The sequence below is a fragment of the Scyliorhinus torazame genome, chromosome 5 (assembly GCF_047496885.1).
Source record: "Scyliorhinus torazame isolate Kashiwa2021f chromosome 5, sScyTor2.1, whole genome shotgun sequence".
In the NCBI taxonomy this organism is placed as follows: domain Eukaryota; kingdom Metazoa; phylum Chordata; class Chondrichthyes; order Carcharhiniformes; family Scyliorhinidae; genus Scyliorhinus; species Scyliorhinus torazame.
Genome location: NC_092711.1, coordinates 263046537 through 263068497, shown reverse-complemented (window position 1 = coordinate 263068497; position 21961 = coordinate 263046537). Strand labels below are relative to the sequence as shown.

The 21961-nt window shown below is 48.7% G+C and overlaps 1 protein-coding gene across 1 annotated transcript in view; it reads right to left on the bottom strand.

The window, feature by feature from the left end:
• The window catches only part of tex11 (testis expressed 11), a 447334-nt gene that overhangs the window by 37149 nt on the left and 388224 nt on the right, over positions 1 to 21961 (bottom strand). The window contains exon 26 of the mRNA XM_072501531.1: positions 8520 to 8636. Within this exon, the coding sequence (XP_072357632.1) occupies positions 8520 to 8636 (117 nt within the window). The remainder of the gene's footprint in view (positions 1 to 8519; positions 8637 to 21961) is intronic.

The window sequence follows — 21961 nt, the reverse complement described above, 5'->3', positions numbered from 1 at the left end:
TACCGGCCATATGGTTGCACCAACCCATCACACCCCCCAGCGCCACATCCACCCACCGCCATACCACGCCCCCTCCCCCCAACCGGCCCCCAGCAGGGCATCATGTGGTCCACCCAAGGCTAACGCCCACAGTAGCCACAACAGGGGGCCGCGGAGCGTACTGCTGGCAAGGGCCTCGCCAGCCGACAGTACCCCTAGCAACAGGGATGGGCATCAGGGTCAGGGGCCCCAATGTGCCCGTCAACCACCCTTCCCTTTCCCCCCCTCCCCGTGCCCGTGGGTTATCCTCCCCACCTCTCCCCCTCCTGCCCTTCTCGCCCCTTCCCCCACCCTGTTCGTTCTGTTCCCCCTCTTTTGCCAGGCGCTCCCTCCCTTTCGAGAGCTGCTCTGTGGTTCCCCCTCCCCTTTTAGTTCCATGTTCTCGCATGTTTGCCAGTTCCCTCCACCACTCACCCTCCCCCCCCTCCCCCCAGAGCATTTCCTCCTCTCCTTTGCCCTTTTTTTCCTCCCCCCTCCCATCTTTCTCGCTTCTGTATGTCTCAGCCTTATCCCCCTCCCGTAGTACGTGCAGATGTTCATTCCCGAGTGCGCCAAGGACAGATATAATAATAAGAAAAAGAGCATTTTCAGTGGTTCACGTGTATCCATTATGGCTATCTTCCCAGCCCGTTTTTCTGAATGAGTTTGTCTACTTCTCCAGGCGTGTTGAAATAATACTCCCCCTGATGCTGTATATCACCCAGAGTCTTGCCGGGTACAGCATCCCCAACCGCACTTTGTTCTTAAACAGAGCCGACTTGGCCCTGTTGAACTCGACCCAGCGCTTGGCCAGGCAGGCCCCAATGTCCTGGTATACTCCGATTGTATGCCCTTCCCGTTTACAGGACCACGTTCTCTTTACCCAGTTCAAACTCCGCTCCTTGTCCTGTGAGATACCCTCAATTACAACTCGAGAGAGATGATTGATAATACAAAGGCTTTAATTAGCAGTGAGCCAGACAGCTACCGAGAAGTGTGCTCACTGCACACTGGACATTACCTTATATATGGGTCCCTGGGGGGTGGAGCCAGAGGTGGAGTCCCCTAGGATTCCAAACCCATTCTTAAAGGGATTACATTAAAGGTGCAGTAATCAATCATCTCCTTGTCCTGAAATCTGTGGAGCTTTGCAATGATCGTCCATGCTGGTTCTCCTGTTTTGGGCCTTTGTCGGAGCGACCTGTGGGGCCTGTCCATCTCTGGGAGCTTGGGAAAGCTCCCCTCGCACCGACCACCTTCCCTAGCATCTGTACTACGTATTCTGTTGGGTTTCGGCCCTCATTGCCCTCAGGTAGCCTTACAATCCTTTTTTTTTGAATTTAGAGTACCCAATTAATTTTTTTCAATTAAGGGGCAATTTATTGAGGCCAATCCACCTACCCTACACATCTTTGGGTTGTGGAGCGAAACCCACGCAAACACGGGGAGAATGTGCAAACTCCACACGGACAGAAACCTTAGCCGGGATCGAACCTGGGACCTTCGCGCAGTGAGGCAGCAGGGCTAACCCACTGTGCCACCGTGCTGCCCACAGCCCGACAATCCTGAGGTTCTGGCGGTGGGACTTATTTTCCTGGTGCTCCACATTCCCCTTGAGTGCTCCCTGGGCCGCTACCAACCTTGCCACTTCGGGAGCGAGACAATCCGATCGTGCTGGTCAATGACTGCTTTTTCCAGTTCCTGCCCCTGGAGCTCCAACCGCCGCTCCTCCCTTTCCAGCGCCTTTGAAGGAAACCAGAGCAATTACGAAGGCCGCCTTCACGGTCACCAAGAGGTCCTCTCTAATGGAGCCCCTAATTTTAGGAGCTCTTGTGTTATGAGCTCCATTCACTGTCCTGTCAGTGGATGGGCCGGCATTTGTGTTTGCGATCCCGCTTGGTCTGCCATGTCCTGCTCTGCTTGACGCCTCGTGTCTGCAGTCTGGGTATCCCTCTCCTGACTCTTGCTGCTCTCACTATCTTTTCGGTTTCTTGGTTGACCTGAGGGATTTCCTTGGGTAGTTGCTTGTTTTAGGGTGAGGATGGTTTTTTTTTTTGTTGGCTCAATGCTGATTTCCAGGTTAAAAGGACCTAAGTTGAAGTCTTCAGAGGAGAGCCACCTTTCATGTGTACTGCTTAAGCGTTCTCCAAGGCGGCCTTCAGGACATGCGACAATGCAGAATCACCAAGCAGAAACTTATAGCCAAGTTCCGCACACATGAGTACGGCCTCAACCGGGACCTTGGATTCATGTCGCATTACATTCACCCCACACCATCTGGCCTGGGCCTGCAAAATCCTACCATCTGTCCTGGCTTGAGACAATTCACACCTCTTTAACCTGTTGCTCTCTTTGGTTGGCTCTGAATATGGCGGTCAATATGGTCGCCTTCCTTAATTCTAATTATGTTTGCTCTAGAGTTGCCAGGTATCTTTCGATACCTCCACAAGGTTCGAAACCGAATACTGATCAAAGACTTGATACACCAGTTAGTTAGTTCAAAGTCAATGCTTATTTAATTACACCCAGTTAAATATACCCATGCACGAAACTCTACAGACTAAATTATCACTACTGCTAAAGCCTATACTTAGCTTCAGGCGCCCACTCAGTCAGAGGAACAATGGCCGTTGTTCGGTTCTGAGGCTGCTGGGGTCGAACTGGTACAGGGGAACATCTAAGGTCATCTGTCTGGTAGCGTGCGTTGGCCTTGGACTTACTTGCTTCTGGTGCAGCTGGTGGACAGGTCTCTCCTCGGTGAGAGCCGGGTCCAAGAGAACAATTCTCTATTGGGGGCTCCTTCTTATACCCAAAGGGGCTTCGCGTGCTTTTGGGCGGGCCTTGAACTTGGCCCCAATCAATTGGGCCGTTTCTTGATCATTCATATTGATCTCATCGAATAAAGGGGTGGGTGCTCTGATGGCTGGGCGTGTCCTAGGTGGCTGTTGGCCTGCTTTGTTTCGGTCTCCTCTGGTGCCCTGGTGTCTGCCTTAGTATCGGTTACTCAAATGTTACTCGTTTGTTCCCGGAGATGGGCCATTAGTATGCCAATGGGCCGACAGTTGTGGTCTTGTCTGGGAGCTGCGGCTCCAATATACAGACAAACCCTGAACCTGCTTATTTTCTCAGCATTGTCCATTTTCCCTGCAATCTTTGCAAAGTGTCCATTTTGTAATCGGGAAGTGGCCATCCCAGATGGCTACAACCCCTCCTTGTGATCCTCAACGCGAAGCATGCAGGATCACATTACCGCATCGTCTTCGTTCTCTGACCAAGCTGGGCACCCATAAGCACTTCACAGGCTCTACACTGCCCTATCCTATGAATCGCAATTTTTACCTAAAATCATTTTACATACATACATCATTATAAAACTCTATGGGGCGCCATGACATTCAGGCATACATTATAAAATAAAAAAACTGGAACCTCTAACTATCCTCAATAAAGTATCCTCACTCAAACAATCAAAAATAATCTGCAACACTTTAAACTGTACAAATAGCAGCAACAGGCTTGGCAGTCAAGCAGAGGTTACATTTCTTTATTGAACGAACAAAACACACACAAAGAAAAACGGATGCACTTTAATTCACTTAAAGGGGTTGGGGGGTTTGTTGGAGTCCGAAAATAGGGGACCTAAACGTGTATACCGGGGTGCGAGAGCAGGAGGCTTTCCTTCGCCATTTCCTGAGTCTAAGTGTCTGTACGACACTGCAGAGTATCGCCAGTACTAAGAGTACTTCTACTATGTAGGATAGTGAATACCAGGTGATAAACCTGTCACACCAGGTCAGGGTGTCGGTAACTGTCTCGGGGGTAACTATCTCGGGGTTAACTATCTCGGGGTTAACTATCTCAGGGTACAGTGTATGGCAGGGGTGGGAATCATTCACGGGCTGTGTGGTAGGGGTCAGGGGGGTAGTGTCCGTGCGCAACTGAAGGGATCCCGATAAGATCCAGGTGAATAACATGAAGGTTGTCTTCATCTTTCCTCTTGTCGGTCTTCTTCTTTTTCTTCCTCTGGGGTTCCGGAGTTCTGTGGACACGAGCATAATATCTGTTATTATCTTGCTTAAGATCTCGTATGTCTGTCTGTCTGTCCTTTGTTGCCAATTACCCATTATAATTGGTCACCATCTGTGACTCCCTCATTTAAAAAAAAAAGAATATTTGGACAATATCAGAGAAAAATACTGACGAAGTGCGAGTCCTCTCGCAGCCTGCGCGATCTACCATCCTAGTGTTTGAGGATGTAAATAGCATATGGAAGAAACCTAAGAAGCAACCAGAAACAAACAAAAACGTTTCGAACTAAAAGTGCCAAAATGGGGTGCATGTGGGCCGCGGCAGGTAAGATTGGGTGGAATCCCCGGGTAGGACGGTGACCAGTGCTGTTTGTGCTCTACCTGAGCGTAGCTGACCAGAGGGGGGGGTCCTCAGGCAGGGCGGGGACCAGTGCCGTTTCTCCACTCTTGAGCGACCGGCAAGAACGGGTAAGAATGTGGTCGTCGTGGGGGCTGTCTCATATGATCGAATCAGAAGAGTAGCTATGAGTGGTGTCTGCCGACAAACTAGTTCCTCTGAACAGTTGTCTGTCGACAAACTTGTTCCATTAACTGCCAGTGGGCGTCAAAAGAGTGGTGGCGTGCGGCCAAGAAAACTTTTAAATTCACAAACAACATTTAACATGTACATTAAATGAGCAAACATACATAACATGGTGCAGGTTCCATCAGAAAGATGGACACCGTAAATCACATTTGGCTTGGGGTGGAACTAGCATATGGGGTCAGTGTAGTGTTACCGAAGAGGAGAGGAAAGAGGAGTGAAACAAAAATGAAGTGGCATTGCTGAAGTGTCGCTGCCATGAGAAGTGATGGGTAAGTGCTCACAGTTTGCATGGGGCAGCTGGGACCTTGCAGCTGCTGTGGATGGTGTTCTGTTTCATATCTGGGGGTTTGTCTAGCTGCTGGGAGTGGGTCTCCTGCAATCTCGGGCGAAGTGTCCTGACTGCCGACAGTTGTAACATGACCCCTGATGCACGTAAGGTAGAGCAGGCTCTCTGGGGTATGGTTCCCTGAGTGGGGGGTTGGGGCTGTTGGTGTCGTCACTGGCTCGGGGGGCATTTGTGGGCTGATTCCGTTGCGGTTTCATGGGGGCTTGACATTCTTGTGCGTAATGACCTAATTGGCCGCAATTGTAACACTCCTGGGATTTGGTTTGCTGTGGGCTGCTTCTTCCCTCATTTACCCATGCGGGGCCGTGGTGCGTCCTAACTGGATGCATGTCTGCCTGCTCTTCCCATGGTTTTGCAAATGCGGTTTTGCTTTGGACGGATTGTTCCCAAGTGCGGGACAATCTTTTCAAAACCCATTTCTCGTTGTGGGCCTCGTCTGAGGGGTTGTAATTTGCGCAAGCTCTCTGCCCTGCCTCTGAGAGACTAGGATTCGAGTCCATTTGGCCATATTATCCGCGGACAAATGGGCGCGGGCTAACTCTCCAAATACTGCTGTGAAATGTATCCACAAGCGTCCAGCAAACACTGTGGGCTGCTCTATTTTCTTTTGCCTACACTTGTTTAGGCCTTTACGGGGTCTCCTCTGTTATAGCTGATCGCATCCAGGATCGCTGTGTGCATTTCTTGGAGTGTGCCTCCTCCTACATTCTGTGGGTCGGGAAGGGCTGCCACGACTGAAGGGTTGAGGCTTAAAACTGTGAGCTTCACTTGCTCCTTTTCGTCCAGGCCATACATGGTAGCCTGCTGTTTAACTCTAGCGAAAAACTGGTGGGGGTCTGATGTGGGAAGGAACGGTGTAATTTTTCCACACGCGTCCTGTAATTGGGTCACGGTTAACAGGGTTGTATATAGGAAATATGCGTTTCCTTCTGCTGCGGCCCTGCGATGTGTGGTTACAGGGTTCATGGGTGTGTGTTCTGCCTGTTCAGTCAGGGGTTGGGGTGCTTTTCTTTTCTGGGGTTTTTCTTGCGTACATGTCCCATGTACGTATCTGTTGGCAGTTTCATTTAACTCCTGCCGATCGGGGCCATTTTCCTGGTCTAACTGGGGTCCAAACGTACTTTCAAACCCATTTTGGACAGAAAGCAGAGATTGCAATTCTGCAATTTGCTTTCGGCACTTTGCATGATCTACGAAGCTCTGCCTTTGTTCTGTCATAGAAGTGTGGAGCGCTCGTAGGGCTGCTTTTAAATCATTGCACTGTTTCTGCAATCGGTTTCTTGTCTTACCCAGGACACGCAGGGCATAATCGTACTGGGTCTGAAAACTACTCAAATGGGCGAAACAAGACTGGTATGCCCTCTTGGCATCATCCACATCTCTGCCCCTCGATGCTAACTGTTCTCTTAACTCCTTATTCTCCTTCTCAAATTCGCTCATATCTCCCTCACTATTTCTGTCTCTCGCCTCAATCCCTCTACGGAGCATCCTAACGACCTCCTCTGTGCCTCGCAATTGTGCCAAGCAGGACATGATTCCCATCGGCTTGCGAGCTTTCCCTAAGCTCTTCTTATGAATCTCTGACAGGTTCTCCCACCAAGTATGTCTTATACTCTCGGGACCTGTTTCTGCATTGGCGCAGAATTCACTCCGAAGGGGCCATCCTTTCCCTTTGAGATATTTCCTGATCTCTTCTTCCCATATGGGACACTGTCCTACTGTACCGGTTGCTGCGACCTCGAATTCTTGGGGGTTCATAAGGCGTTCCATTGCCTTCATTGCCATTTTCTCTCTATCTCTGGGTTCTCTACTGAATTTGGAACAGGGGTTAATAAAGTGGTGATGTAAACACGGGTATGGCTTACGCTACTTTCCGGCCTACAAAACTCCCGACAGTTTTACGCAACAAAATCTCTCAGGTTTACATTATATCCCTGTTAGTACGCATGCATTAACACACTTCCGAATCTTGGAGGTTTGATCAGTATCGTTCTCACACTTGTGGTTTTTCTGTTTCCAATTGGATTCCAATTCAAATGTGTTCTCTCAGAGTGACTAGGCCACTTCTAGGTCGGGTCCCGTAGGAGGTCGCCAGTAAATGTTGCTCTATTTGGTTGGCTCTGAATATGGCGGTCAATATGGTCGCCTTCCTTAATTCTAATTACGTTTGCTCTAGAGTCGCCAGGTATCTTTCGATACAAGGTTCAAAACCGAATACTGATCAAAGACTCGATACACCAGTTATTTAAGTTCAAAGTCAATGCTTATTTATTTACACACAGTTAAATATACTCATGCACGAAACTCTACAGACTAAACTATCACTACTGCTAAAGCCTATACTTAGCTTCGGGCGCCCACTCAGTCAGAGGAACAATAGCCGTTGTTCGGTTCTGAGGCTGCTGGGGTCGAACTGGTACAGGGGAACAGCTAAGGTCGTCTGTTTGGTAGCGTGCGTTGACCTTGGACTTACTTGCTTCTGATGCAGCTGGTGGACAGGTCTCTCCTCGGTGAGAACAATTCTCTCTTGGGGGCTCCTTCTTATACCTAAAGGGGCTTTGCGCACTTTTGGGCGGGCCCCAATCATTTGGGCCATTTCTTGATCATTCATATTGATCTCATCCAATAAAGGGGTGGGTGCCCTGATGGCTGGGCGTGTCCTAGGTGCTTTGTTTCGGTCTCCTCTGGTGCCCTGGTGTCTGCCTTAGTATCGGTTACTCAAATGTTACTCTTTTGTTCCCGGAGATGGGCCATTAGTATGCTAATGGGCCTACAGTTTTGGTCTTGTCTGGGAGCTGCGGCGCCAATATACAGACAAACCCTGAACCTGCTGGTTTTCTCAGTATTGTCCATTTTCCCTGCAATCTTTGCAAAGTCTCCATTTTGTAATCGGGAAGTGGCCATCCCAGATGGCTGCAAACCTGTGATTATCCCTCTCTCCAGTTGCTCCATCTGAACCTGTAGACTTAATTACCTGCAAAGTGTCGTATTGCATCTTTGACTTTGTCTCTACATATGTTTCTGGAGCCCACCTCTTCATTCACTTGAGGACGGAGCAGTGCTCAGAAAGCTAGTGATTCGAAACAAACCTGTTGGACTTTAACCTGGTGTTGTAAGACTTCTTACTGTACTCACCCCAGTCCAACGGCAGCATCGCCACATTATATTTCATTGATTAGGGTATGGTGTGGTTGGTTAATGTGTTCAGAAAATTCCAGCCGTTCGCTAATGGCGGAATTCTCTGGTCCCTATGGCAGTGCACCCCCGCCCGCAGGTTTCCTGCCGGCATGGAGTGGCTTTGATGGGAATTCCCATTCACACTGGTGGGAACAGAACAAATGGTGCACCCATTTCCACTACCAAGAAACACGTGACTGGGAGATTGGAAAATCCCATCCTATGTCTCAGAAAAGTAAGCATCATTTTTTCTGACATGAATTGATATAACTGATCAGTCTGCTAGAGAGAATTTTTGCGTATAGTTTACAATTTGTTCTGTGTCAATACAATAACACTCCCAAATATAAGCCTGTCACGACACCTGCTCTGAAGTATTTGTTGCTTTCCGACCAATTTCCAGACTAGCTGCTGCGGCCATTAATAAGCAAGTCTTTTGACCAATCAGAATGGCTTTATCAGTTGAGACCATCTGTGAAAGCTAAAGAGAAATATGATACACAGATAGACCCTTTGCAAAGATCAAGAAAAACAAACATGTTGGTAAAATGCAATTTTGGTGGTGGGGAAAGGCCGGTGGTGCAAAATACAAGGCAGAATCACCTGCCCATTATACAATCCGCCTAATTTTCCTTTCCAATGACTTCAAAATTGAGTTTCACCCCTATATATTTAAATAAGCAATTATAACATGACAGTTTTCAATAGCAATTGTACTCCAAAATAATTAACTGGAGAGTGTAAATATTTTCCTTCTTTCTGATTTACACTCAGCTTATCTGTTGCTCAGATCCTCTTCCTTAAAGAATTGTTGTAATAGAAAACTGTGTTCCAATATTGAAAGTTCAGGGCAGATCCACCTGCTTCAGAAAGCAGAAAGGTTAAGGCAACTTTCCAGAGACTCTGAAAACTGAAAGGTCAGTGAACCTCTTCACTTGATTGGACAAAATAAAAACTTCTTCATACTCTCTCAGCTGTCCTCCTCATATAAAAAATAAGTGCTTAAGTGTTTCTAACCTAACTCTAGACCCTGGATCAAAGGCATTTATATAATATTTGTCCATATTTACCTTGATCGCTAGTCACTGAACTACCTACTGGTTGGTTAAGAAGCTCTTGTTTGTAAGCAGATTTACAGAATTACTAAGTTAATACATTGTGTCTTTGGATACAAAGTCTATGGCCACATAAGGCATGAGTAGGTATCCATTTTGCTAATTTACGTGTCACTATCGTGGAGGAGGAGAACAGACATATCTTGCACTCTTTTGTTCCCCCTCCTCTTGTGATATGTCTTGCACAAAACCTCTGGCACTTGTCTTTTTTTAGCCTAACGTCCCACTCTTCTTTTAAATTGGCTGTGCTTTGGCCCCAGAAATTGGGGGACATTTTTTAAAATTAAGGCACCAATCTTAGTCCCGTTCAAAGTCCTGTTCATCAGCACAAGAATGCTTTTCTCAGCCTGTTCCCAGTTTTCATTCTTACATTCAGAACACACTAGCCAGGCAATGTTTCCAAACAGATGACAGCTTTTCAATATACCATTTTCCCTCAGTTCCCATTTCCAAAGCATTTAAAAAAAAAACATTGACTGAGCTCTTCCACCTCATCCCAGCCCCGCACCCATAAATTTATTTTAAAATTCTGGCTCCTCTCTCAGGACATTTTCTTTTCTTTAGGCTCTTCCCAGCCTGACTTTTTAAAAAATTTAGAACACACAATTTTTTTCCCCCCCCATTAAGGGGGAATTTGGCGTGGCCAATCCACCTACTCTGAACATCTTTGGTTTGTGGGGGTGAAAGTCACGCAGACAAGGGGAGAATGTGCAAACTCCACACGGACAGTGATCCTGGGCTGGGATTCGAACCCGGGTCCTCAGCAGCGTAGGCAGCAGTGCTAACCACTGTGCCGTCAGCCAGACTTTTCCCCCACTTGCATCTAGTTTTTTTCACAAGTCCTTGTCTTGATTCCAGTGACAGCCGCTCCAGAGCCTCCATGGCTTATTTCCCTCAGTTCCTGCAGCATCCTCCTCCTTAATCATATCCAGTACTCCATTCCAAATCCAACTTTAACCCTGTAATTGCCTTTCACTCCCAGTCCAAGTTTAAAAACCATTTAATAATCTTGACCCTATTTTTATTTCAACTTCATTTCCCCAACCTTCCTCTACTTGTCTATGTCTTAATTACCATTTCCACTCTCCGGTTCCTAGTAAAAGTTCCAACCTCTTCCCCATCAAGCACCGTCTCATCCCTCGGTGCAACCGAAAGTACTCGGACCTCCTCCTGTCTGTGGCCACACTCGCCATCGGGACCTCATACAACAGCCTAATCCACCTGACAAACCTCCTCCCAAAACCCGAACCTCTTCAGCACCTCCCACAGGTACCCCCACTCTACCCTATCGAAGGCTTTCTCAGCGTCCATCGCCACCACTATCTCCACCTCCCCCTCCGGCATCATGATAACATTCAAAAGCCTCCGCGTTCAACTGTCTCCCCTTCACAAACCCCGTCTGGTCTTCATGGATGATCTGCGGCACACAATCCTCAATCCTCGTGGCTAAGACCTTCGCCAGCACCTTGGCATCTACATTTAGCAAGGAAATCGGTCTGTAAGACCCACATTGCAGGGGATCCCTGTCCCGCATCAGGATCAAGGAGATCAGTGCCCAGGACATTGTCGGGGGCAAAGCCCCCCCTCCCTTGCCTCATTAAAGGTCCTGACTAACAGCGGGCCCAACAGGTCCATGTATTTTTTATAGAATTCGACCGGGAAACCGTCTGGCCCCGGTGCCTTCCCTGCCTGCATGCTTCCTATCCCTTTGATCAGCTCCTCCAGCCCAATCGGGGCCCCAATCCCGCCACCAGTCCCCTCTTCCACCTTTGGAAACCTCAATTGGTCCAGGAAGCGGCCCATCCCTCCCTCCGCCCGTGGGGGTTCGGATTGGTACAATTCCTCGTAAAAGTCCCTGAAGACCCTTATTGATGCCAACCCCACTCCGCACCACACTCCCTCCCCTGTCCTTAACTCCCCCGATCTCCCTAGCTGCGTCCCGCTTCCGAAGCTGATGCGGCAGCATCCGGCTTGCCTTTTCCCCATACTCATGAATCGCCCCCTGGGCCTTCCTCCACTGCACCTCCGCCTTCCTGGTGGTCACCAGATCGAATTCGGCCTGGAGGCTACGCCTCTTCCTCAACAATCCTTCCTCCGCGGCTCCTCCGCATACCTCCTGTCTACCTTCACCATCTCCCCCACCAGCCTTTCCCTCTCCTCCCGCTCCCTCCGCTCCTTGTGGGCCCTAATGGAGATCAGCTCTCCCCTCACCACCGCCTTCAGTGCCACACATACCATCCCCACTCGGACGTCCCCGTTGTCGTTGGACTCCAAGTACCTCTCTATACTTCCTCGGACCCATTCGCTCACCTCCTTGTCCGCCAACAGCCCCACCTCCAAGCGCCACAGCGGGTGTGGTCCCTCTCCTCCCCGATCGCCAAGTCCACCCAATGCGGGGCTTGGTGAATTGGCTATTGCCGAATACTCAGCATCCTCTACTCTCGCTACCAGCGCCCTACTCAAAACGAAAAAGTCGATTCGGGATAAGCCTTATGGACATGTGAGAAGAATGAAAATTCCCTAGTCCCCGGCCTTGCAAATCTCTGAGGGTCCAGCCCTCCCATCTGATCCATAAACCCCTCAGCACTCTAGCTGCCGCCGGCTTCCTACCCGTCCTAGACCTGGAGCAATCCAATGCCGGATCCAGCACCGTGTTAAAGTCTCCCCCCATTATCAGGCCCTCCACTTCCAAGTCTGGGATCCGACCCAACATACGCCGCATAAAACCCGCATCGTCCCTGTTCGGGGCATACACATTGACTAGTACCACCCTCTCTGCCTGCAACTTACCACTTACCATTATGTACCTACCGCCATTATCTGCCACAATGCTCGACACCTCGAATGACACCTTCTTTCCCACCAAGATCGCCACCCCTCGATTTTTAGCACCTAGCCCCGAGTGAAACACCTGACCTACCCACCCGTTCCTCAATCTTACCTGGTTTGCCACCTTCAGGTGTGTCTCCTGAAGCATAACCACATCCGCCTTGAGCCCCTTCAGGTGCGCGAACACGTGGGCCCGCTTAACCGGCCCATTCAGTCCCCTTACATTACAGGTTATCAGCCGGATCAGGGGGCTACCCGCCCCCCTGGTTATTGAAAATATGGAAAGATGTGGTTATTCCAAAATCTACTTTACTTACTTAGCAATGCGGGACCTAGGAACCATGCTACTAAGTGGTAAGTAGATGAAATCTGCGGTGAAGGTATGGGATATACCGGGGGATAACTTGAAAACATAGTTTGACCTGAATAGCACCCACTGAAGCTTGCATCGGAGTCGGGGAGTGAGAATCCCTGATCACCATTTAGAAGGTCGGCCATTTTTGGTATAAGGGGACTTCTAAGAATAGAGGTGAGTTTTCAAAAACATGGCGCCCAACGTTTTAATTAAAACCCTGTTAATTACGCCTAGCAGGTTGCTTTATTTTCTACATTGCAGCCGTCGTGTTAACACTGTGTTAATTACGCCCAGCCGGTTGTTTTGCTTTCTCCATGGCATCCAGCGTGGAGGCCTAGAATATTAGAAGTTTCTAGGTAAAGAGAGGCTAGAATATTAGAAGTTTCTAGTTGAGCAAAATGGGGCCTAGAGTGGGGGCTGGAATATTAGAAGTCTCTAGTTCCCAAGAAACGGTTGGAATATTAGAAGTTTCTGGTCTATGTGTGAGTCAGGCTTTACCTGCCAAGTTTAGTCTGGAAAGTCATGTGTGATTGACTTTTGTAAGGATATTCTGTGGATCGAGGGGACTGAAGCTCAGGTTGGGTGTGTAAAATCAGCAGACTCGAAGATGCTGACTCTGAGAAAAAGTCTGCAAGACATCTTGGTGACAGCACTAAAAATCTTGCATCCATTACTGGTAAAAAGAGGCCAAAAAATAAATCATCCTTAGAGTAAGGCAGATTGTGAGGTTACATCCTAGAGAAATGGGGACGCCTAGAATCTTTAGAGACCTATAATCAATCGACCCTCAACTAAAACCGGAAGATAGTGCCTTAGTCAGCCTTGGATAGGGCCCAGAAAGGGTACTTATCCTTAATTTCAGATTGCAACTGAAAGGGACAACCAGGAACAGAACTTAGAATTCCGAAAAATGGCAATTAGAATAATCCTCTTGCTCTGAAACACGGTCAAGAGAGCTGAAGCAATGAAACAAGAGTGGAAGAAATTAACAGAGGCAAACATACTCCTGCATAAGTGAAACTTTATCAGCATGGAGGGGGTCTCAATTTTTGTTAAGACTAACTAAAACCCTACAGAGGTCCAAGATCTCAGTGGATAAACGTGAGTGTGTGTTTAATAAGGGTTTGTGAAACCCTACAAAATAGAGATCCAAGATCTGAGTGGATTAATGAGTGTGTGTATCTCTAATAAGGAATTGTGAATTTCCTTTGGTGTTTATATTTTTTTTAAATGTTGTATTTTGCAAAACAGAGTTTCACATCAATTAGAAGTTATAAATGGCAGGTAGAAATGTGGTCAGTATTATGAGATGATAAATCAGTATGTTCAGAACTAAATTAGTCTCAGAATAAACAGATAAAGAAGTTTTTACTGGGCAGCAGTCAGAGCTGTGTGCTGGAAATCACTTTGAAGCTGATGTGTTGAAACTGACACTGCATAGCTCCGCAGGGTCCTAGTGCCTGACGATCACAAGATTCACCAGCAAAAATAATGATGTTTAGAATGTTAAATACATTGAAGAAGGAGCTTTAGAGAATAAAGATTTTGGATCAAAAGTTAGATAAGAGAATTACTTGCAGTATAAGGAAAAGAGAATCTGATGGCAGGGAAAGATTTGATAAAAAATTAATGCAGAGGAAATTTGGGTGAAGCTACCAACTAAAACTGCAGGAAAAATAATCAGTGAAGCTGTAAAATGTAAAGATAAGGTTGTTCAGAATTTGGGTAAACATACAGTTGACCTAGAGAAGCATGGTGGCTGGAGCAAAAGAAATTATATCATAATTAAAACACATGACCCAATTGGTGGGAAGACAGTGAACTGAAACCCGTTAGCAGCATTGATAGGACAGATGATGAAGTTAAAATGTCATGTTTGGAACTTACCTTCATAACAATCCGGTCGTATTCAAAATAAAGTAATTAAAGTAAATGCAGTAGCAATATCCGGAATGTATCAGGGTAAGGTTTCAATGATTGGATCACTGAGTGTGCAAAAGAGGAGGAGTTTGAGATTCTTTGAATCTCACTCAGGGGTGCAATGACAGAAGGAGGAGGCTTAACAGGCATTAATTGTATGAAGGACATAAAGGATAAGGAAAATAAACCAGTTCCAAAAAAAAAAGGAAAGAAATGGTAGCAAAAGAAATCCGGAAGTCCTGGAGAGGGCACTTCTGGAATCCAAAATAAGATAGAAAGTACAAATTAAAGAATAGGGCCCTCTCCACCCTTGACCTGTTCATTTGATTTTTCAGATGGAAAAAATAAATAACAGACAAACCAGTTCACAAGAAGGAAGAGAACTGCACTCCAGAGAAGAATGTTTTAGACAGGATTGGGGGGGAAACTAATGATACAATTAGCTACATATTTGAGGGAATTAAGTGACAAGAGCCCGGAGTAAAACTTTACGGGTTAGAAATAAATCAAAATATCAAATTATTACATAACAGTGAAACCTCCGGTCAGACATCTCTAATTGGACATCAGCTGATGGATGATCTGTAGTCTCCACGGGGTATGTACTACGTGGTGGAGTTATTAAGGGTCTCGGCAGACAGCAGTGACTGATGAGGAACCCCGATATGATAAAATAACATAGTTTAAGAATTTTTGTAGCTTAATGCCACGGCGGGAAAATTATTACCAATACAGCAAACAATATTGCATTGACGAACTGTAAACATTATTAAGGAAGAAATGTCATATAAATTGGTAGGAACTGTTATGTATGTATGATAAATGGGGGTATGTGTGCCGTTCAAGAACTTGATCAGCATTTCTAAACTGTGTGAATGTTTAAATAGAGGGGGAATACTGGTAGTTTAGTGTGTTTTATTGATTTAACTAAATAGAACTTCACAAATAATATTGATGTTGTTCACATGCCATATTTAGTATGTAATGACTATTGGTCCCAAAACCACAAAGGGATGTGCTGCTATTGTACTTTAATTTTAGTATTGAAATTGTGATAACAGTTGCAAATATGTAAAGTTGTAATACACGGTCTTTTTGTGTGGTTAGGTAATGAGTAATGTGTTAAGATAAGACTTAATTTTTTTTTACTGTGTATTTAACAATAAGGAGAATTTATTTGGAAAAAATGACAGTTCAATGTGGTTTTGCGAATACTGTGGGCATATTATATTGCAAATTTGTAATGGAAAATATACACTTTCATGTTGTAAGGGAAATGATAACAGACGAAAGGGATTTGAAGGAAATTTGTCAGAAAGATATTCTCTCATGTACACCAGGGGTTGGCAGACATTATCTAGATTATCATAGAATTTACAGTGCAGAAGGAGACCATTCGGCCCATCGAGTCTGCGCCGGCTCTTGGACATAGCACCCTACATGGTTCAGGACAATGTTAGACATTAATGTGGGGAAGTCAGGGATAGAAGCAGGATTGATTGCACCTTTTAAATTAATGAAGCAAGGGGTAGTACATGATATCATAATTTACCATTCCGATGAGAAACGGTAAGCAGTTTTGATGTCAGAAAAATGGGACAGGAAACAGCCAGTGATGAACAAAAGACCTTTTTGGTTACTGATGGACTGAGTTGTGTGCTGTTTCTAAGGGACATGAGGAAGCTTCTACGGTGCTGCTACCCCAAGGAAGTAAAATGCTTTGGAGGTAGTGGAACACACGGATATAGCTATTGTGTTACCTTCCTGAGCGGCTGCGGCTATAGTTCACGGTAATTGGACTTGAGGAAAGAACGGAAAAAGACACTGGTCTGTGATATGGAAACATTTACAAATTGATTTCAGTGCACAATTTAAAATCACAAAACATGTACATACAAATGAGAAAAATTGGGGATAAATGTTAGTCAGTACAATTAGATGGGGGGGATAATTGACGAAATGATATAGTTATGTTTCAAATGTCAAGACGGGGTGTTATTGAAAATATGGAAAGATGTGTCATTTGAATCATGGAAGTCTGGCAATGTCTGGTCTGAGAGAAACATGAGAGAATACAGGGCAAGATCCCACAAAGGGTTAACAGCAGCTGCAAGGAGAGGATTGGAAAATGCAGATAGCCTTGGTCAAGCAGGCTTAGCAAACAAGACAAACAGGATTTTGAATGAAGCCAAAAACAATGGCTCACACCTTCATTGAAAGTAACTATCTTAGTAAGCATCTGGAAAAGAATGGATGAGGTTCAGTTGAATTTGGTGAGAATTCTAGGTGTGAAAATTTGCTTAAACCAGGTAAATTAAAGAAAACTGGAGACTATCAGTCTACAAGAAACATAATTGAAAGGCAAAATCAAAGTCAAAATTGAGCTGAGGACACAATTGGAAAATAAAACTATAGAAATGACAGGAATTAAAAGTAACACCTCTTGAAGTCAAAGCATTTTGAACATCACAAAGGAAATAATGTACTCAGATCAATGAGATGAAGTCATGTCAAAATGAATACTTAGTTGGATTAGAAAGTTTAGATCAAAGATACTTTTTACAATCAAAGTGAAAAATGTTACTTTACAATGACGTCATAAAAACATAATAACTGTTAAGAAAGAGAATATAAACCTAGAGACCAAGGCAACCAGAACCAGAACTCAGAGGGAGAGAAAGAGAAGCAGAGAAGGAACAAGCAGCTAGAGTCAGATAACAGTCAGCTCAGCCATGGGAAAGAGACAGGGCAAAGCAGCCGAGCTAAAATAGCTAATACATCTAAGGAAGACTAGAATTTAAAGAGTAGCCAGAGTCAGCTCAGAGATAGCCAGCAGAGCTAGCTCTCACAGCTCGGTACATGGGAAAGATAGGACATAGCAACTGAGCTAACCAGCGAATACATCTAAAGAAGACCAGACTTTAAAGAAGATTGATTGTCAAGTTGGGCCTGAAGGTCCCTTCAACCAATCAGAAGGATCCAGAAACAAGATATTTTCCTTTCTGTAAAAACAGTAATTGCAGCTTTAAAAATAAATAAATAAAATAACTTAATTTAACCTGAAATAGTGGTTATTCCAAAGTCTACTTTACTTACTTAGCAATGCAGGACCCAGGATCGATGCTACTAAGTGGTAAGTGGATGAAATCTTCGGTGAAGGTATGGGTTATGCCGGGGGATAACTTGAAAACATAGTTTGACCTGAATAGCACCCACTGAAGCTTGCATCGGAGTCGGGGAGTGAGAATCCCTGATCACCATTTAGAATGTCGGCCATTTTTGGTATAAGGGGACATCTAAGAATAGAGGTGAGTTTTGAAAAACACCCTCCCCCGCCGACTAGCCATTACCCCTCCTCGGCCAGCCACGCGCCCGCACCCCACACCCGGCCCGTTGCCCACAACGGCATATCCCCGTCTCGACCCCCCCCCCCCCCCCACTCGCTCCAGCTCCTCCTTGACCATAGCAGCAGCAACTCGATCTCCCCCCACCCAACCCCACCGCCGCCCCCCCCCCCGGCAACGACCCATCCTAGCTGATTTACTCCCCCCATTGCACTTCCGCAAGTCAGCTGACTCCTGCTGACCCCAGCCACTCCCGCCTCTCCTTCGACTCCTCCCATTGTGTGGCACACCCTCCTCTCCCGTTCCCCGTCCATAGGCTTTCCCTCCTGCCCCTTCTGTTATAAGCACGGGAAACAACCCTTGCTTCCTACCCGGCCCTGCCACCTCTGACGCAGCTCCTTTTACAGGCCCAGTCCCCTCACCCCTGACTCGGTCCTCCCCCTCCCCGCGAGGCCCCATCTCACCGCCGGCCACCACCCCTGTTCCATTTACCTACCCCCTCCAAGAGCCCCCCCCCCGACCAACCCAACCAAAACAGTGCCCAACCCACCCCAGCCACCCTCACCAACCCGAAAGAGAAAAACACAGAGAAAACGAAACCCGGAGAAATACAAAGGCATAAAGAAAATAAAGGCCTTGAGAAAAAAATAAACATAACATATCAACCGCAGTCCCCAATCGCCCATCCCGACCCTCGATCTGTGTCCAACTTCTCGGCCTGAACAAAGGCCCACGCCTCCTCCGGAGACTCAAAATAATGGTGCCGGTCTTTGTAGGTAACCCACAGTCGCGCCGGCTGCAACATGCCAAACGTCACCCCTTTCCTGTGCAGCGCCGCCTTTGCTCGATTGTACCCGGCTCTGCTCTTCGCCACCTCCGCACTTCAGTCCTGGTATATTCGAACCTCCGCGTTCTCCCACCTGCTGCTCCTCTCCTTCTTGGCCCACCTGAGCACACACTCCCGATCGACGAACCGATGGAACCGCACCAGCACCGCCCACGGAGGCTTGATAGCCTTGGGCCTCCTCGCCAGCACTCTATGGGCCCCTTCCAGCTCCAGGGGCCCCTGGAAGGACCCCGCTCCCATCAGCGAGTTCAACATGGTGACCACACAGGCCCCCACGTCTGGCCTCTCCAGCCCCTCCGGGAGGCCCAGAATCCGCAGATTCTTCCGCCTCGACCGATTCTCCATCTCCTCGAACCGCTCCTGCCATTTCTTGCAGAGCGTCTCGTGCACCTCTACCTTTACCGCCAGGCCTAAGATCTCGTCCTCATTGTCAGAGATCTTTTGTCGAGCCTCGCGGATTGCCACCCCCTGGGCCGTCTGTGTCTCCAGCAGCTTATCAATAGAAGCCTTCATCGGCTCTAACAAGTCCATTTTAATCTCTCTGAAGCAGCGCTGGATACCCTCCTGCTGCTCCTCCGCCCACTGCATCCACGCTGCCTGGTCTCCGCCCGCCGCCATTTTGTCCTTCTTCCCTCGCACCTTCTTCGGGTCCACCTTTTTTGTCGCCCCGCTCCTAGTTGAAGCCATTTACTGACGGGGAGCTGTTGTAGACTCCTTCCCACACCGGGAAACGTCAAAAAGTGCCACTGGGGGCTCTGAAGAGCCCAAAAGTCAGTTTTTGCGGGAGCCGCCGAATGTGCGACTTAGCTCCCGCATAGCCGCAACCGGAAGTCCTCTCCGCCCTTTTTAATGGGAGCTCACCAATCCCCCTCTCCTGGTCCCCTGGGTGAACCACGAACAACTCACTCTTCCCCATGTTGAGCATGTACCCCGAGAAATCCCCGAATTCCCTAAGGATCCTCATTAGCTCCGGCATTCCCCCCACCGGGTCCACCACATATAGCAGCAAAGCCGTCTGCACAGAGCGACACCCTATGCTCCTCCACACCCCGCACCAACCCCCTCCAGTTCCTCGACTCCCTCAGTGCCATAGCCAGGGGTTCAATCGCCAGTGCAACGAGCAGGGGGGATAGGGGACACTCCTGCCTCGTCCCTCGGTGCAACCGAAAGTACTCGGACTTCCTCCTGTTTGTGGCCACACTTGCCAACGGGACCTCATACAACAGCCTAACCCACCTGACAAAACCCTCCCCAAACCAAACCACTTCAGCACCTCCCACAGGTACCCCCACTCTACCCTATCGAAGGCTGTCTCAGCGTCCATCGCCACCACTATCTCCGTCTCCCCCCCCCCTCGCCGACATCATGATAACGTTCAAAAGCCTCCGCACATTCGCGTTCAACTGCCTGCCCTTCACGAACCCTGTCTGGTCTTCGTGGATGATCTGCGGCACACAATCCTCAAGGCTAAGACCTTCACCAGCACCTTGGCATCTACGTTTAGCAACTAAATCGGTATGTAAGACCCACACTGCAGGGGATCCTTGTCCTGCTTCAGGATCAAGGAGATCAGTGCCCGGGACATCTTCGGGTGTAAGGCCCCCCCTCCGTTGCCTCATTGAAGGTCCTAACTAGCAACGGGCCCAACAGGTCCATATATTTTTTATAGAATTCGACTGGGAAACCGTCCGACCCCGGTGCCTCCCCGCCTGCATGCTTCCTATCCCTTTGGTGGGCTCCTCCAGCCCAATCGGGGCCCCCAATCCCGCCACCAGTCCCTCCTCCACCTTCGGAAACCTCAATTGGTCCAGGAAGCGGCCCATCCCTCCCTCCTCCAGTGGGGGCTCGGACCGGTACAATTCCTCAAAGAAGTCCCTGAAGACCCCATTGATGCCAACCCCACTCCGCACCACACTCCCTCCCCTGTCCTTAACTCCCCCGATCTCCCTAGCTGCGTCCCGCTTCCGAAGCTGATGGGCCAGCATCCAGCTTGCCTTTCCCCATACTCGTAAATCGCCCCCTGGGCCTTCCTCCACTGCACCTCCTCCTTCCTGGTGGTCACCAGGTCGAATTCGTCCTGGAGGCTGCGCCTCTTCCTCAACAATCCTTCCGCGGGCACCTCCGCATACCTCCTGTCTACCCTCACCATCTCCCCCACCAGCCTCTCCCCCCGCTCCCTCCTCTCCTTGTGGGCCCTAATGGAGATCAGCTCTCCCCTAACCACCGCCTTCAGCGCCTCCCAGACCATCCCCGCTCGGACCTCCCAGTTATCGTTGGCCTCCAGATACCTCTCTATACTTCCTCGGACCCGCTCGCTCACCTCTTCGTCCGCCAACAGCCCCACCTCCAAGCGCCACAACGGGCGCTGTTCCCTCTCCTCTCCCAGCTCTAAGTCCACCCAATGCGGGGCGTGGTCTGAAATGGCTATCGCCGAGTACACATTGACCAGTACCACCCTCTCTCCCTGCATCTTACCACTTACCATTACGTACCTACCGCCATTGTCTGCCACAATGCTCGACGCCTCGAATGACACCTTCTTTCCCACCAAGAGCGCCACCCCTCGATTTTTGGCATCCAGCCCCGAATGAAACACCTGACCTACCGACCCTTTCCTCAATCTTACTGGTCTGCCACCTTCAGGTGTGTCTCCTGGAGCATAACCACATCCGCCTTCAGCCCCTTCAGGTGCGCGAACACGCGGGTCCGCTTGACCGGCCCATTCAGTCCCCTTACATTCCAGGTTATCAGCCGGATCAGGGGGCCACCCGCCCCCCAGACATAACCCCTCCTCGGCCAGCCACGCGCCCGCACACCACGCCCGGCCTGTTCCCCACGGCGGCAGACCCCCATCTCGACCCCCTCCCACTCGCTCCAGCTCCCCCTTGACCATAGCAGCAGCAACTCGATTCTCTCCCCCCCCCCCCGGCTAGGACCCATCCTAGCTGTTTTACTCCCCCCATTGCACTTCCACAAGTCAGCTGACTCCTGCTGACCCCGGCCACTCCCGCCTCTCCTTCGACTCCTCCCATTGTGTGACACACCCTGCTCTTCCGTTCCCCATCCACAGGCTCTCCCCCTCCCCCTTCCATCCTAAGCGCGGGAAACAACCCTCGATTCCCCGTCCCGGCCCCGCCCCCTCCAGCCTTCAACGCGGGAAAAAGCCCGCGCCTTCCACATACCCGGCCCTGCCACCTCTGCCGCAGCTCCTTTTACAGGCCCAGTCCCCTCAGCCCAATTCGGGCCTCCCCCTCCCCCGCGGGGCCCCATCTCACCGCCGACCATCCACCCCAGTTCCCTTTGCTTCCCCCCTCCAAAAGCCCCCCCGACCAACCCAACAAAAACAGTGCCCAGCCCGCCCGAACGACCCTCACCGACCAGAAAGAGAAAAACACA